Below are 17,255 nucleotides of genomic sequence, written 5' to 3'. Positions count from 1 at the left end.
AAATATAATTTATTTTAGAAGAAGAAATAATTAAACTAATTTGCATGTCAGTCAGTTTAGCTGAGATGCTAAGGTAAGGGGGAACCCTGCCACCTTGGGATTGGGGTACCTTTTGTGGGCAGGCAGGTGCAGTTAGGACAGGGTTCTAACAGGAGGGAGATCCAGGTATGATTTATCTACCTAACATTTGTGCCTGAGGCTTCTTCTACCTCGTTCCCTTGGGAGCTGTCCCAGGTACTAGCCTCATGGAACTGGAGGGCTAGTGTGGGAAGCAGATCAATAGCTCATATTTCTATAGTGTTTTAAGATTTACATAGTGTTTTCTTCACAAAAACCTCTTATGAAGACTGGACAATTATAATTATCTTCACTTTGTAGATTAGAATATTAAAGCCCAGATAAAGTAACATGCATGATCATGGTCCAAATAGCTAGTAGAATGTTGGTGCAGGAATTTGAACTCAGGTCTTGATACCATATCTAATGCTTTTATCATTATACCACACTAATTACCCTCATTCTAGATTACAGTTAACTTTGTTGGATTAGGCTCATGAAGATAAACTAGGTCTTTTTCCCACCATTTTTTTTTTTTGTTTCTGCACTCTCCCTATCCCCTACCCCATATGCGATATATTTAATTCAGTTAAATTTAACAAGCAGTTACTAGGTACATTCTAGGAAAAAATCCTGTGCTAAGCTCCAGGAAAACAAAGACAAAAATAAAACAATCTCTACCTTCATGATGCTTATATTCTGTTGGAGGGAAGGAATGAGTGGGAATACCACATGAAAGCAAGTAACTAAATACATAGTCAAACAACGAGAGAGATCCAAAAATGACTTCATGTGGGAGGTTATGCCTTAGCTGAGTGCCAAGAGAACTAGAAATTTAAAGAGGAAGAGGTAAAGAAGGAAAGCACAGGGGCAGTCTTTGAAAAGGCCAGGAGGCCAGAGATGGAATATACTGTGTAGAGGGAACAATAAACTTCCCATAAAATCACTGAGGTATGAAAGACTGAATGTCTCCCACCATCCCATCTCTTTCCAGGTTGTTTTCATTTTGAAAAAGGAGCCTAGGCCAGGTGATGCTTAACTGAGATGAAAGACCCAAATAGTGGGATTGTAGACATTACAAATTAGGCTGGGAGAGGAATGAAGAAGAATGCTACATCTTTAGTTTAGGAAACCTTCCCAGGGTTTCTCAAACCAACTCTAGCCATAACTAAGGTTGGATTTGCCCTTTTTGAGTTGTGGGCTGGGGAGGGGGAGAAGAGATACCTCTTGGCATGTTGACCCCACCCTTTGGTAAATCCTGGCAATTTCCTCTCTTTATTAATCCTTATGAGGATTATAAGGACACAAACTAGCAATATATTTTGTATAGCTATAATCCAGTCCTCCTTGCTCTTAGAGTATAAGCTGCATGAAGGCAGGGATCATGTCTTCTTTAAACTTTGCATTCTGTTCCTAGTGCTTGTACACAGAGTCTTGCACACAGGAGGTAATTAAATTCAGAGTACTTGGATGGGCTCCATTAATTTACCACACATTTCCTGAGTACCTACTCTGTGCCTCACAGTGCAAAAATAAAGAGGACACTATTGCAATTCTCATTCAGTTTGCTATTAGGAATAAAATTAGTTACACAGGTAACTAGATGACTAATTAAAACAATATGATAAGAGCACAATTGTAATATAGAGTGCTTTGAGATCTAATAAAGGGAAGATCAATTGCAGTCATGGGGGAATTAAAAGTTTCCTGGAGGAGCTTTCAGATGAGCTAGGCTTTAAAGGATGAGAGAGCAGGCAGATGTGAACTCCAATCCTTTTTGCTTCCCTCATTCTTACCACCAATTTCCAAAAAAGGGTTTGCTGCCTGGAGAGAAGAAGTTAACTGTCCATCCCAGTCTTAACCTTTGGCTCAACTGTAAGCCTGTATCTTCTTGATCCCCCCCATTCTTCTTTCTCATATCCTCCTCAGTTTTCTAAATGAAACTGTTTTATTTAAGGGTCTGAACAATACATTTTTAAAAATAACAGATCACCCAGAGCTTCCAGTCACGACTTGACTTCTCTCTCCTGCAAAAAGCATTCCCTGTAACCACCAAAGGCAAATCTAGGTGAGCTGGAAAGATAAGGCAGTAGCCAGCCCCAGGAGAAGAGAAAGGGGATGGAAGTTCATGAATGAACTCAGCCAGAGGGGCAGGCTCCTGGTTAATTACAGAGCTTCCCCCCACCCCCCAGAAGGATCTGTACCTGCCTTCCAAATCATGGCTCCTTTTTTTTAATCAACAAGCTCACAGATACCAGCCAATTCTTAGCATCTAAGCAAAGGCAGAAGCGGATTGCTATGTCCTCTTCCACCTTTCCTAAGTGAATGAAAATAGTGGGGTGGGACAGAATACTAGCTCATCCAAGTGAGTGGACAACCATATAACGCCAGAAGTACAAGCAAGGTTCCCTTGCCCTTAAATAGTTCCCTTACCAGGCAGACATGGCATGGGAAATTCCATCCTCCATGCTTTCTTCCTCTCAGTTGAACATGACCCTCTCTAATCTTCTTTGTTTAAATTCCAACCCTTTCTAGATGATAGTAATTTTTATTTAGGCGCATCTCTCTCTCTCTCTCTTTCTCTCTCTCTCTCTCTCTCTCTCACACACACACACACACACACACACACACACACACACACACACACAATTTCACCTCCAGCATTCTAAAATATTAGAGCTGGAAGGGATTTCAAGACTAATTTAACCACCTTATTATCGTAAGGAAACAAACCAAGGGAGGGAATTGATTTGCCCAAGATCACACTAGTAGTAGGTGGTTGAACAGAGAGGCAGCATGGTACAGTGGAAGGAGAGAACACAGACTTTGGAGGACTTGGGATCACATCCTGCCTCTGACAAATGCTAAGTGTGACCTTGAGAAAATAAGCCACTTAGTTTCCTTGGATATCAATTTCCTTCACTGTAAAGTGGAGATTGGACTGGGGTTACTTTCAGGTCTGCTCCTAAAACTCAGACCGAGGTTTTATGTTTCCTAATCCAGTGCTCTTTCTACTAAGGCTCTCTTTAAAATTCCCATATTTGGGGAGAACAAAGATGTTATCAACTCTGTCAGATTTGATTCCCTGAGGTTGGGGCAAAGGTTGAGCTGATTGAGATAGGGGTCTGGCCAAAGTATCTGTCCAGGGAAGACAGGCTAGAAATCTAGACTGGGTTCTGGACCCTTATATAAAAAAATTTTAAAGTATATTTTCATTTTTGTTAAATATTTTCCAACTTCATTTATTTAAAAAAATTTACATTTTTAAAAAAATTTTGAGTTTCAAATTCTCTTCTTCCCCCTTGCTCTTCCTCCGCCACTTGAGAAGGCAAGCAATATGATAGTGATTATACATGCAAAGTCATGCAAAACATTTTTCCATATTAGCCATGCTGCAAAAAGTCACCCTCCCCCAAGAAAACCCTAAGAAAAATAAAGTGAAAAGGTATGCTTCAATCTGCTCTCAGAATTTATTAGTTCTTTCTCTGACAGTAGATAGCATTTTTCATCATAGGTTCTTTGGAACTACTGGGAGCTTAGTTTCAGCTGGAAAGAACTTGGAGATCAGATAGTCCAGCATGAAGCTCAATATTTCCTCTAATAACATTTCCTCCCTAACAAGTGATCATCTTGACTATGCTGAAAACCTTTCCATGACATAGAGTTCCCTACCTTGCCTAACCATCCTGGTGCCTCTCCATCTCCCCAACCCAATTCCATTCCAGTTTTGGGTAGCTTTCATTGCTAGAGAATTTTTACTTCTGTTGAGCTGATCCACTTTTAATTTCTACAGAAAACCCCTAATTAAAAAAACCTTTAACTTAAAAAAATAATAACTTTATCATATTACTGCCACCATCTTCAATAGCATACTTCTCCCCCTACCAAAGAACCTTCCCTTATAACAAAAAACTTTTGTTATGCAAAATAAACATGCAAAAAGGCTCTCTTTAAAATTCCCATGTTATTCTTCTTCTCTGGTCCACTTCTCCTCTACTGAAAAGAAAGAACTATGTTTTGTGGTCATTTCTCTGAAACTGGTAACTTTTTTTTTCTCTCAAGGCAATTGGGTTAAGTGACTTATCTAGGGTCACACAGCTAGTAAATATTAAGTGTCCGAGATTAGATTTGAATTCAGGTCCTCCTGACTTCAGGGCCAAAATTTTATCCACTGCACTATCTAGCTGTCCAAGACTGGCAACTTCAATGATCAGTTTTGATGTTTTTCAGTAGTTTTCCTCCATTTTGTAATTGCATACTCTGCATCAGTTCATACAACTTACTCCTTCATGATGTGAATCCCAGAAAGTGGATCCCAGAAAGATGAGTTGTCTTGTCCAAGGTGATACAACTAGCTGCAACAGAGTGTAATCCTAGAATCGAGATTTTCTTATTTCAAATAGTCAAGCTGCCATACTGTCTGCTGACCAATGCCCAAGAGGACCTACTCTCATTTCTCTGTACCCATCCTCTCTACTCCCTTATCTGGTCCCACCCCAGTCCTGATGGTAAACCCAGCCACTGGGACATGGATTCTGTCCAGAGAAAGAGAAGAGAAGAATTCTGTAGTTGGGAGCAGTATCACCCTTCAACCACTCTAACTCTCTGTCTCGTTCCCCTCACCCTCTGGATTACAGACAATCACTCACAGGTATCCAGAGCTTCCCTTCGGATACGGATCCTAGACGTGAACGACAACCCTCCAGAACTGGCTACCCCCTATGAAGCTGCTGTATGTGAGGATGCAAAGCCTGGCCAGGTAATGACCAATTCTAGAGAAGCTGGTGTTTCTCTAGAACTTTACTCTTACAAAACTTAGTCACACACATCTATCTCATTCTGAGACACATGACATATCTCTGTGTGATACGTAGGGCAGACATCATCCTCATTTTATAGATGAGAAAACTGATATGGGGAGAAAATTTAAGTAAGGTATCCAGAGTCAATGAGATAATTAGTGGTGGAGGATAATAGTAGTGAGATAATTAGCTAGGAACACAGAGCTAGGCCCTCATGGCTACAAGTTCCATAATCCTCCCATCTCTTCCCGTTAAAAATAAAATTTTCTGGGGGCAGCTAGGTGTGCAATGAATAGAGCACCAGCCCTGAAATCAGGAGGCCTTAGTTCAAATCCAGCCTCAGACCCTTAACACTTCCTGGCTGTGTGACTCTGGGCAAGTCACTTAACCCCAATTGCCTCAGCAACAAACAAAAACATAAATAGTTATTAATAAATAAATATTATTTAATAATAATAAAAATAATAAATCAAACTTTCTTTTTTATTATGAACTTAAAAATCAACAAACACAAAATATTCCAATACATAAAGAACATACAAGAGAGAACTATGAATTTATCACATACTGTTTATTTTTTAAGAATTGCATATGAATCCCATGCTTTTTCATGGACTACGTCTACCCTGGGATAGGAAGGCTAGGTGAGATAAGGGACAAGATGGTAACATCTGTGTGGCTCAGCTTCTCCATCTCCCCTTCTTAATGCGACCACCAAGGTCTTCTGTCCAGGGACTGGCCCTGAGTAGCTTTACCTCCCCCGACTGGCAGTGACTAGCTCCTATGCTTGTCCTTTATCCTCTCTTCCTTTAGCTCATTCAGACCATCAGTGTGGTGGACCGAGATGAACCACAGGGAGGTCATCGATTTTACTTCCGTCTGGTGCCTGAGGCCGTCAGTAACCCTCATTTCTCTCTGCTTGATATCAAAGGTAAGCCCCATCCCTTCCCATAGAAGGATCAAGATAGACATCTCTCCTAACTTTGGTAATGGACTCAGAGTCTTGTGGAGCCATATCGATGTCAGTCAGTCAGTCAGTCCACCAACATTGGTACAAAGTTCCTTTGAGCTAGAATGATCAGAGGAAGCTTCCATGAGAAGTGAAATTTGAGCTGAGTCCTTAAAGGGGATGAGGAAATTGTGTGACGAGCTGGATTAAAAGTGAGAGCAGAATGTGAATGGCTTTTCAAATATGAGTGCCTTGGCTAGAACAGAGTAAGAACACTTCATAAAGTTTATGTGGGGAAAGAACAGAATTTCTCTTTCTCTTTTTAATTCTTTCTTATAAAACTCATTGGGTATGGGATGGCAGAAGAATATATTTAGAAATGAATGGGATATAAAAACAAAAGATATCGACACTTATACTTTTTGGAGACAATCAGGGTTAAGTGACTTGCCCAGGGCCACACAACTAATAAGTGTTTGAAGTGGTATTTGAACTACTCCACTGTGCCACCTAGCTGTCCTGATATCAATAATTTTAAAAGAATGCCCAAAAAATATAAAGAAAGAAAAAGATGTAGGGATCCTGACGCATTGCATTTTCAATGAGTCAAATTGTGACAATACCATTTCTCTTCATTGCATTAACAAAAGTGTGGTGTATGCAGAACAAGGCGCGATAGCTGTGTTGTTCTCTAGAAAGGTCAGATCCCACTCAGAATAATATGTCCACTTCCAGTCACCACTATTTAGGAAGGTGTAGTTTGTCCAGAAGAAGGCAACAAAAGGATGATGATTGAATTCCCCATTATATCACAGGTTTGTTGAAAAAAACTTGGAGTAGAAAAAAACTTAGGAGACGATTGTTATCTTGAAATATCTGAAAGTTCTTCATTGGAGGGATGAGTAGACTTGCTCTACTCCCAGGAACAAAACTGGGACTAATGGATGGAAGCCGTAGAGAGACTGAGGAAAAACTTCCTAAGTCAGAGCTTTCCCAAAGTGGAATGCACTTATTTGTGAACAATTAGAAGTTGGACCACCAAGTGATCCTGCAGAGATGTGGGCAATTCCTACTGAGATACAGGTTGATCCAGCTACACTCTAAGGTTCTTTCCAGTGTTAACGCCATCATATTCTAACCACCCCCAACATCAAAGAGCTCAGCCCCTCTGCTGGTATTAGAAGAGGTAGGAGAAAGGGATTTTTCAAGCACCTTTTCTTGTCCCAAGATGAGAGACCCCATACTCATTCCCCTCCCAAAGAAAATGTTGGCAACCTTTGTGTACACAAAGATGGTGCTACTGAGATCAATAAACTTTCTAGTAGTAGAGATAGGCTTTAATGAACTATCCACTCTCACTAGTTTTTCTTATGATTGAGAACATGCATTTTTAATGGAGCTGACAGGGATAGGTGAGGATAATAGAGTCATGGAATAGAAGCAAGCCACCACCCAGGAGATCACACCTATTAACCTCATGCTTTTAATCACTGAATTGATCACCCTGGGATGATCTGGGTGTATATCCAGAATTAATATCTTGAAGATCCTGGGTTAGAGCATGACATTTGCAGCCTGATTTATCCTCCCCCTCCAATAAGGTATGGCCCCTATCTCCCACAGGTCCATAGTTCTTTCCTTTCTTCCAATTTTCCGGCATCTGGAAGCAAGAGAAATGACATTGGGACATTCTATATCTGAACATTCTAATCATATTTGTTTGGCTGGGGGCTGGGGTATATCTAAATCATCTGGGGATGAAGCCCAGAACAAATCCAATAATGATAATTGTAATAACTCACCATCATATAACATTTTCCTCACAGTAGTCCTATGAGATTAGTACAAATAATAATGATAATGTCTGACATTTGTATAGTACCTTAAGGTTTACAAAGTATATTGAGCCTGCATTATCTCATATGATCCTTACAATGGTTCCCTGAGGTATGTTTTGCTGGTTCTAGTCCCATTTTACAGATGAAGAAAGGAAGGCTTAATGATAAATGACTTACCCATAGTTGTGAAATTAATAAACACTGGAAATAAGATTTCAATGCAAACTTCTCCTGACTCTAGGTTCTCCAAATGTTATTTCTACCACTTTTATAGAGTCTTTGTTATTTTTTTACAACTGAATAAACTGAGGCCCAGAGAAAGTGACTTGTCCACTTACACTGCAATAATTTGCATAGTTAGGTTATAAACCAGGGTATCCTGATCAAAAGTCTGATTTTTTTTTTCTGCTACCACATGCATTGCCTTTCAGTAATTGTTTATCTGTGTGGGTTGGTGGAATTTGGGGGCTGGTGGGTGGCAACTACTGTATGCTAGGAAAAATCCGTTTAGAGGAGTGGGTGGGAGGCCCTCTCCTCCTTCCCTGTCCCTGAGCACCCCCCTTCCCTCCCCTTTTTCTTATAAATATCCACTGTGACAAACTGCTACCCCTAGCCCATCTGTTTCTTTGTACAAATTTGTAGCCAGTTTGGAAACGTGATTTATAAATATTGCTTTTGCAGCCAGGGACTGACACTGATGAATGTCAGCCCAGATGGATGCCTGCCGCTCCCTGGCTCCCCTCCCTCACCCTTTCTTTGCAGTGGTGAAAAGGGCACCCCTCCAACCCTCGGAGGCTTCCCTAGCCTGGACCACTGGCAGGTATATTAACTATAGGGATTCAGACTACCAGGTCACTCCTGGGGGAAAAGGGAGAGGGCTTGAGGTCCTGGCCACTATATCTCCCTAAAGTCTGGTCTCCTTACCTGATACAATATAAAGATGATCTTAAGTCAGGAGATTTGGATTCAAATTCCAACTCTGCCATTTGTTAGCTGTCTAACCCTGGCCAAGTAACTTTATTCTCTGAGCCTTCATTTCCTTCTTTGTAAAATGAGAGTGGTGATATTTGTACTCCCTACATCTCAGGGACACCATGAAGAAGGGACTTTGTAAATCTCAAAGCATCATGCAAAAGGAGAATTATCATCATGGCTATTAAGGGCCCAACTCTGGAGAGGATTTCCCAGTACAGGTAGGGTGTTAGAGGTTGACAGCAAGAGATTGAATAGAATAGAAGCAGGAGACAGTTGTGAGTACAAAACAACTAATTAGTGACCATTTCTTCCCCACACACACACCCCTAAATTCCCCATTACACAGGCTGAAGCTTAAACCCAGAAATGAATTCCTTTTTCAGCTATTCCCCTTGTCTTGCCAGCTCACCCTCTAAGCTGAATTCTGTAAACATTACTCTTACCTGACATAAGTATCTGCCTTCTCAAAGGTTAGTCAGTCAGTCAACAAGTGCTGATTGAAACCCATGTGTCTCTGCCCATGTGAGTGTGAGCATGGGGCTCTGTGAGAAATGTGAGGAAAGCAAAACATTAGAAAAGCTGGTTTCTGCCCTGAGATCTTGATTCAGTTGAGGAGACAAGATTCCCATTATCAGAACATGTGTGACAAAACCCCTGTGAGGGATACAGATGGCCAGGATTATAGGAACTCAGAGGGAGAAATTCTATAAGCTGGGACATAGAAAGAAGCCAAATGAGGCTTTGAATGGGAGATTTTAGCTAGGCAGAAGTAGAAGAGCTCCTTTTTGTTTTAAGTATGTGGAGGGCACATTTGTCAAAGTAGGAATGAGCCTTCTGCATTGGAGAACATTTGGGAGGGTGAACTGGCTTAATTGCAGCAAAAAAGAGGGCAGATATTCTAAATATGAACCAAAACATAAAGATGGGAATGACCTGTGCACAAATGGGCCAGCATACCTGGAATCAAGACTTCCTGAGGTGAGGGAGTTGGGGATAATGCAGGAGATAAGGTTGAAAAGTTAAGATCAAAATAAAACAAGAGTTCTGGAAACAATCTTTGTCTGGGCATTCTTAGCCTCTAATCCCTGTCCCAAATCAGTAAATCTTTGCTTACTTCCTATTAAGTATGAAATGAAACAAATTCTAGAGCTTATCGTGAATATGAACACATGAAATAGAATAAATTTTCTTTTCTAAGGGTACACAAAAGTTTTATAACTAAATTAACTGGAAATCAATTTAGTGTTCCTAGGATAAGATAGTTATTTATCAAATATTTGCTGTACTCTTTTGACAAGTTTCTCATACCCACTGTCTCTTGGACTTTGTGGCACTGAACTGATTAAATTTAGAGAAATCACCTCAAATTGAGGAGGAGGAGAAGGAGGAGGAGAAGGAGGAGGAGGAAAGTAAAATCTAGAAGAAATTGGGCAGAGCTGGAAAGTAGAGCAAAGTTTCTTAAGAGTGAGGAGGGAGGGTTCCAAGTCTGGGCACATCCCATCCCATAAAGAAGCCAGGGCCATCACTTCCATTCTGAGTACCTCTGCACCAAGGAGCTGGCAGGAAGCCAGGGAGGAACAATAAATGTGATGGAGGGATGGGAAAGGATTGACTTACAAAAGAAGATGAAGGAAGTAAATCACTGGGATGTGGGAAGGGGCAGAGATTCTAAGAGCACACCAATGGGTAGAATCAGAGGCTAGGCCAGGGTAATGGCTTAAAGTCATTGCCTTCTCCACATGCTTCCTTACCTCTATTTAGATAATACAGCAGCCGTGCACACACAACATGTGGGCTTCAACCGACAGGAGCAAGATGTCTTCTTCCTCCCCATACTGGTGGTGGACAGTGGGCCACCCACACTCAGCAGCACGGGAACCCTCACCATCCGTGTGTGTGGCTGTGATAGTGCTGGTGCCATCCAGTCCTGCAACACCACAGCCTATGTGATGGCTGCCTCGCTGAGCCCCGGGGCCCTCATTGCTCTGCTGGTCTGCATCCTCATCCTGGTTGGTGAGTCTGCTGTGGACCCAGCTTTTCCCCTCTGGCAGGTTGCCCCTTGTTGTGGTGTTCTCTAGCCTGGGTTGTATGTAGAGTCCAGAAGACTTCACTTCCCAATCTCCACTCTGCAAATAAGTCCATGTTCATCATATCCTCTGCAAGACCCAGCCCCACTCCTTCCTACACTGAATGAGGAACTGTTGGAGACCTTTGTGAATTCAGAGCTGGAATGAACATTAGAACATACAATGGCAACGGTGTAGGGGAGCTTAGAGCATAGAACATGGGATGTTAGTATTGGGAGGGACTCTAGAATTCAGAATATATACAAGATGTCTCAAGTCCTATTGTAGTTTCAAGCTCTTGAAACTCAAAAGGAGCCTTAAGGGTCCATCCTTTCCTTACTCCACAACGCTGAGATGAGGTCATTGAAGATTCCTAGAGGTCTAGGGTCATTGGTCTATTATAAAAAAAGAATGAGGATACCTCCCTCCCCAACCCACAAACATTCACCTTTCCCCAAAGCGGTACAGTACTGCATCTGGACATTCCCTCACCTAGTCCAGACTTCAGTCCCTAAGAAAGCTCCCTTGTGCTTCTATTCACTTGGTCATATCTCCCCCACTCCTATTTTAGGGGAACCAGCCTGTGGCTAAGTTAACACTTGCCTCACCTTCCACAACACTCCGAGGCAAGAGAGACAACCTAGAGAGTCCCGAAATAGGAAGGCCAGGCTCCTCTCACCCCCCCTCAGCTCAGAAACCCCTTTCCCACTGGGTGCACTTTACATCGGTTTCATTTTCCAACGCAGTGCAAACAAATTTCTGCCTAATTGCCCACAAACGAATAAAGTGCCCATCAGTGTTCTAAAGGTGACGGCGGAATAGCTGATGGAGCAGTCACATCTGCAGCCCTTGCCCGCCTGCTCTCGCAGCCATCTGCTCCGGCTTCCCCCTCCAGTGACTCCCCCAGCCTGCAGCCCACTCATACCCTGCCATTTATCCACCTCACTTGCGCCTTGGTTTAGCTTGCAGGACCGCCGGTTGCGGCCTCTTTTGGAGGTGTGCGCTAGGATTCCCCTGCCACATCAGCCCCTCTGTGGGAGCTAAGGAGAGGGCCCCTGGTGAAGTCAGTCAGACGGGTTGGGGTAGGGGGACGGAGGGTCATACGTAGGGCCATTTTTCCAATGATGTCTCTCTTTTCTTCTTCTTTCCAACACACTCCCTATTACCCTCCTTCTGGTGGGTCTCTCATCCATCTATTCCCTTCCTCCCTCGGCCCACACCATGTTCTCGGTGTGTTCCGCTGTCCTGTCCCTTCCCGTGTCCTCTCCGCCTCCTCCCCCCGTTTAAGCTTGTTTTCCATTCTCCTCGCTTTTCCACGACTCCCTCCCCGAAACTTGCCTCCCCGCGTTGGCCCCGGGGGGGCGCTCCCACCTCTTGGGCAATCGATCCCCTCCCCTCCCCTCCTCTGGGCCAAACCCTCCTTGTCTCGCTCCTTGCGTCCTTCCCTGTCCCCGGCCAGTGCTGGTCCTGCTCATCCTCACGCTGAAGCGCCACCACAAAAGCCACCTGAGCTCAGAGGAGGACGAGGACATGAGAGACAACGTCATCAAGTACAACGACGAGGGCGGAGGAGAGCAGGACACGGAGGCCTACGACATGTCGGCGCTGCGGAGCCTGTACGACTTCAGCGAGATCAAAGGCGGGGATGGCGGCGGCGGCGGGGGCGGCCTCCAGTCCGGGCTGCAGTCGGAGCGCCCCTCCCTCCCGCTTCCACAGGGGGCCCCGAGCCCGGAGCTGGACTTCTCCCTCTTCAGGGACTTCATCAGCAGGAAAGTGGCGCTGGCGGACGCGGACTTGTCTGTGCCGCCTTACGACGCTTTCCAGACGTATGCGTTCGAGGGTGCGGACTCGCCCGCAGCCTCGCTCAGTTCGGTGCACACCCGCTCGAGCTCGGAGCAGGACTTCTCCTATCTCAGCAGCTGGGGGCCGCGGTTCCGCCCGCTGGCCGCGCTCTATGCCGGGCACAGGGCAGACGAGGAGGGTGACGCGTCCTAGCCCGCCCTTCTCCTCGGGGCTCCGTGACTCTGGCATTGAGGCAGCCCCGAAAGACCAAAGCACCCCCCACCACCCCACCCGCTCACCTCAGTTCCCACCGCCTGATCAAACCTCACTCGGAGAGCCTTGAGTTTAGGGGTGGGGGTGGGGAGGGTCGGGGAACAGAAAGAAGCAGATACAGACCCGGGGCCCTTCCCCAATGCTATCCCTCTTCACCCTCAACTTCGTGCCCAGAGTTCGCGGGGAGCTCAGAGCGCGTGTCCCGTGGTCTCTCAACCCGATCTGTATTAAAAGTCCCGCACTGACAATCCGGAGTGATTAGGGGAAGGGGAAATCCTGGAGCTTTCCAGGCGGGGGCATTCAGAGGGTCAGTGAAAACGGCTTTGGGGTCTACTTTGACCTTTAGAGGCATGAGAAATCGGGGGGCTGCGATCCGTCAGGAAACAGGACCTGGGTTAGAAATAAGGGAGGTTGTAGGGGGGCTTTCTCTGGCATCTCTCCTACTCTCCTGGGGAGCAGATGCTGGGAAGAGGAAATGGGAGCCTTTTTTATTTGAAGGATTATTATGTGGAAGAGTTCCTGGGTTTCAGCATGGTCACTGGAAGGCACACGTAGGTGGTGCCGGGTTGGAAGTGGGGGTGAGTGGAATGGCAGAGACAGTTCTGCCAGACATTGCGAAAACTTTCTAACGAAGAGATCTGTCTGAAAGCAGAATGGATTGCTTCTGTGGGTAGTGAGCCCTTTGTCAAAGATTTCCAAGCAAAGGCTGGATGACTTCTTGTCAGGAATGTTGTAAAGGGGGTTCCTATTCAGGGAGGTGGCCTGAGAGACCTCTGAGTTCTCTTTCTAGCTGCGATTATTACTACTCTATATAGGGGAGAAACGCCCTTCTCCCAACCTGAGGCCCCCTTGCCCCAAAAGAAAAATCCATTAAGAGCATATTCAATTCAACAAGAGTTTTTATTAACCTGTGTGCCAGACACTGGGGGATACCAAAGCAAAAACGAAAAACTCTGACTTCAAAGAAATTATATTCTCCTGGAAGGAAAATAACATGTACAAGTAAACACAAAATAAATACAGAGGGGACATTAACAACTAGGGGGGATCATAAAAGTCTCTAATGAGAGGTGGTACTTGAGTTGAGTCCTGAAGGGAACTAGGGATTCCAGGAGGCTTTTCAAGCAGCAATTTGTATGGAGCCTGGAGATATATCCAGTAGGGGGAAGATCAAGTTAGGCTGGAATAGTCAGTGAAGATGGACAATATCCAATAATCCTGGAAAAATAGGCTGGAGTCTGATTATTATGGGCTTAAAACACCAGACAATGTTGTTTGGTGGTGGTGGTGGAGGGAGTTATCCTAGGGAAAATAGGGAGCCAATGAAAGTTTGAGCTAGGTAATGACACAGTTATGTGTTTACTGCAACCAACCACACCATTTTCTGGGGGGTAGGAAAGGGATATGGGGGAGGCAAAATCTGCTCAGAATGAAGAGATCCTGGGAATTAGGGTCAGCCATCACGTGATTTCTCAGAGGCCCTTTTTGTGTGGGTCTCTGGACACTAAGGAGATTTCCTGAACCCCAGAAACAGGTGGGGAAGACCTGAGCTAGAGTGGCAACTTGAAAGGCTGGGAGTGAGGTGGGGCCTGGGTTTTTCTTCCTTTCCTCCCTTCCCTTACCTCTGCCCTCCCTGTCTCCAAGGTACAGTTACCTTTGGGGCTGCGCAGGCGCAGAGAGAAGCCAGACTCCAGAATGCCAGGTGCCATTAGCGCCTCTAGGGTGTGATTCAAGAGAGATGGATGGAGCCGCCAGGCTGGTTGGCGGGGGCCAAGGAAAGAAGGGTGGAGATCTTTAATCTATCCGCCTACAGGGACTGATCTATCTCTCTTAGACGTGGGCGACTGCAAGGGAATGGAGGGAAGGGAGGACTGGTGGCTGTGGGAGAGGTTCCAGCAAGGAGAATGGAGAATCTAACCTCAATGCCCTAGGCCCTCGATGTCCCCTCTTTCAGAGATCTCTGCACTCTGGGTCTGCTGAGAATGGAGAAAAAAGAAAGATGCAGTGGCCTTGCCTTTGTAGAGAAGAAATAGGAAGACTGGTACCCCCTCATGAGCTCAAGGCCCTGACCTGGGTTGGAGGGAATAATTAGCTGTAAGTTCGGCCCTGTGTTGTGTAGACAATCTAGGAAGAAATTCACAGATCAAGTCTCAGGATATCACAGCTGAAAGTGATGTTAGAACAACGTAGAATGTTAGGGTCAGAAGATTCCCTTAGGAAATCAGTTAACAGCAACAACAAAAAAGTTTGAAAGGCCATGGACTCCAAGATAAGAACCCGTTCCTCAAAATAGAATACAATATCAGAGCTGGGAGGAAATCTAGAAACCATTTAGTTCAAAACTAGCATTTTGCAGAAGCTGAAACATCTGTAGGAGAAAAGTGCCTTCCCTGAAATCATATAGAGTTCTAGAATCAGGACTTGAAGCTTGTTCTTCTGACTCCCAAGGCAAGATTTGCTATTACATCATAACTGAAATTTGGCTATAATACATTGACTTCAGTCTGTAAGTTTACAAGATTGCACAATTTCCTCTAAAGTTATACAATCCTAGAGTCCCAGATAGAAGAACTTTGGAAGATCTTGAGTTCACAATTTCTTGAGCAGACATTTAGTTTGCATCAATGTTAATAAGTAATTATCAGGCCTCTCTGCTTGAAGGCTCTCTATTATGGGGAGCCCACTATCATATGACACACTCCATTCCATTTCTAGACTGCTCTGATTGTTATGTCAGGGACTCTTTTTCTTCCCTTCCCACACCCGTCTCTGTCTCAATCTCTCTGTCTCTCTTTCTCTCTCGCTCTCTTTCTCATCATTCTGCTCTCTAGGGCCAAAAAGATTAATAATAGCTCACATTTATGTAGACTTTAATGTCTGCACAATGATTTACATATTTTGGCATCTCATTTGATCTTCCTTTGAGGGAGGTACTATTGTCATGACCATTTTTACAGATGAGAAAAGTGAAGCTCATAGAAGGGCCTAGAGTCATACATCTAGGGCAGTATTTATATCCAGGTCTTCCTGATTTCAAATTCAGTTCTGTATTCTCTAGGCTGCTAAGTGGTGCAGTGAATAGAGCATGGAGTTGGAATCCTGAAGAGGTGAGTTCAAATCTGGATTCAGACACTTAGTTGCCTGACTCTGGGAAAACCACTTTATTGTCTGGTTCCAGTTTCCTTAAATTTAAAATGAGGATAATCAAAGCACCTACCTCATAGAATTGTGGTGAAGATCAAATTTGGTAATATTTGTACACTTTTTAGCACAGTATCAGGCCCACAGTAATTGCTTAAAAAGAAGTTCATTCCCATCCTCCTCCCACTACACCCCAAAGCGCTTATCTCTTGTAACAAGGTTTCAAATACTTGAAGTCAAATCATCCACATCTTTTTGCTAGGTTCCCAAACCAGCTCTTTTATATCACCTTTTCCAACCCCCAACCATTCTTTGCTTACCTTTCATATCTCCAGCTCTAGAGGTGTATCTTTTTAGCCAAGATCCACCCTTGAACTGTCCTTCCCCTCCCCTTAGGATCTCTGCTCTTATACAGCATGCATTCCTCCAACAGCCCTACCTTCATCTCTTTAACTAAACACTTTGCCCCAACCAAGAAAAGCTGGGTTAGCCTGTGAGTTGGCTGTTTCCCTGAAGGCCATTCCCTCCAGTTTTGACGAGTACTTTGCCATGGCTAATTGACAACAGCTCCGATTCAATTCAAGCAAGATTTGGGTACCAAATCAACCTCCACTACATTTGTTAAGTACCCGCTGTAATAATAACTCACATCTCTACGGCTCTGTCTTCACAACTCTATGAAGTAAGTAGTGATAATAATTTCACTGACATTTATATGACATTTATAAGTTTGTAAAGTGTTTTACATATGTTAGCTCATTTAAACCTCACTGCAGCCTGTGGTGTGTGGGTACTACTGACAGGCCCATTTTACAGATGAGAAAACTGAAGGCTTTGTTCAGGTTCACACAGCTAGGAAGTTTCTGAAGTGGGATTTGAATGTTAGAGCTAGTATATTGTATACCCATTTTTATGGATTAGAAAACCAAGTCTCAGAATAGGGAAGTGATTTGTCCAAAGTTATAGAAATAGTGTGGAAAGTCACTGCTAGAATCCAGATCTCCTGACTAAAAGTCCAGTGCTCAACCTATGCAATAGTGTCCTGTGCTAGGTCCTATGGGAGGTAATTATAACAACTCAGCAACATTACCTAGAGAGAAAGATAAGACACAGAGCATCTGAACTGATGAAGACCTTGATGGCGAGGTTGTGTTCTGGGAGAATACTTTGGGAATATGAAGTTGGAAAGACAACTTTTAGCTAGGGGAATTTAGTTAGGGCATTATGAGCTGAACTTTGAGGAACAGGGAAGATTTCAACAAGGGACTGAAAGGGACCCCAGATCCAGAGGCAAGCAAGTTTATCAAACCTCCCTACAGGTCCTATCAGTAGAAACAGGTTTGAAGTTAGTCTGTACTTTCTCTGCTCTGGG

General features: G+C 44.0%; 1 protein-coding gene across 2 annotated transcripts in view; it reads left to right on the top strand.

Moving 5' to 3' along the window:
• Positions 1–12,990, top strand: part of CDH22 (cadherin 22) — a 94,865-nt gene extending 81,875 nt beyond the window's left edge. For both annotated transcript variants that reach the window (XM_051979953.1, XM_051979952.1), the window contains 4 exons: positions 4,695–4,816; positions 5,673–5,790; positions 10,383–10,634; positions 12,147–12,990. In XM_051979953.1, coding sequence (XP_051835913.1) covers positions 4,695–4,816; positions 5,673–5,790; positions 10,383–10,634; positions 12,147–12,682 — 1,028 coding nt within the window. In that variant the 3' untranslated portion in view covers positions 12,683–12,990. The remainder of the gene's footprint in view (positions 1–4,694; positions 4,817–5,672; positions 5,791–10,382; positions 10,635–12,146) is intronic.
• Positions 12,991–17,255: the final 4,265 nt, after the last annotated feature.

This window comes from Antechinus flavipes, chromosome 2 (genome assembly GCF_016432865.1).
Source record: "Antechinus flavipes isolate AdamAnt ecotype Samford, QLD, Australia chromosome 2, AdamAnt_v2, whole genome shotgun sequence".
In the NCBI taxonomy this organism is placed as follows: Eukaryota; Metazoa; Chordata; class Mammalia; order Dasyuromorphia; family Dasyuridae; genus Antechinus; species Antechinus flavipes.
The sequence above is the reverse complement of the archived record's forward strand: the minus strand, read 5'-3'. Positions and strand labels throughout refer to the sequence as shown.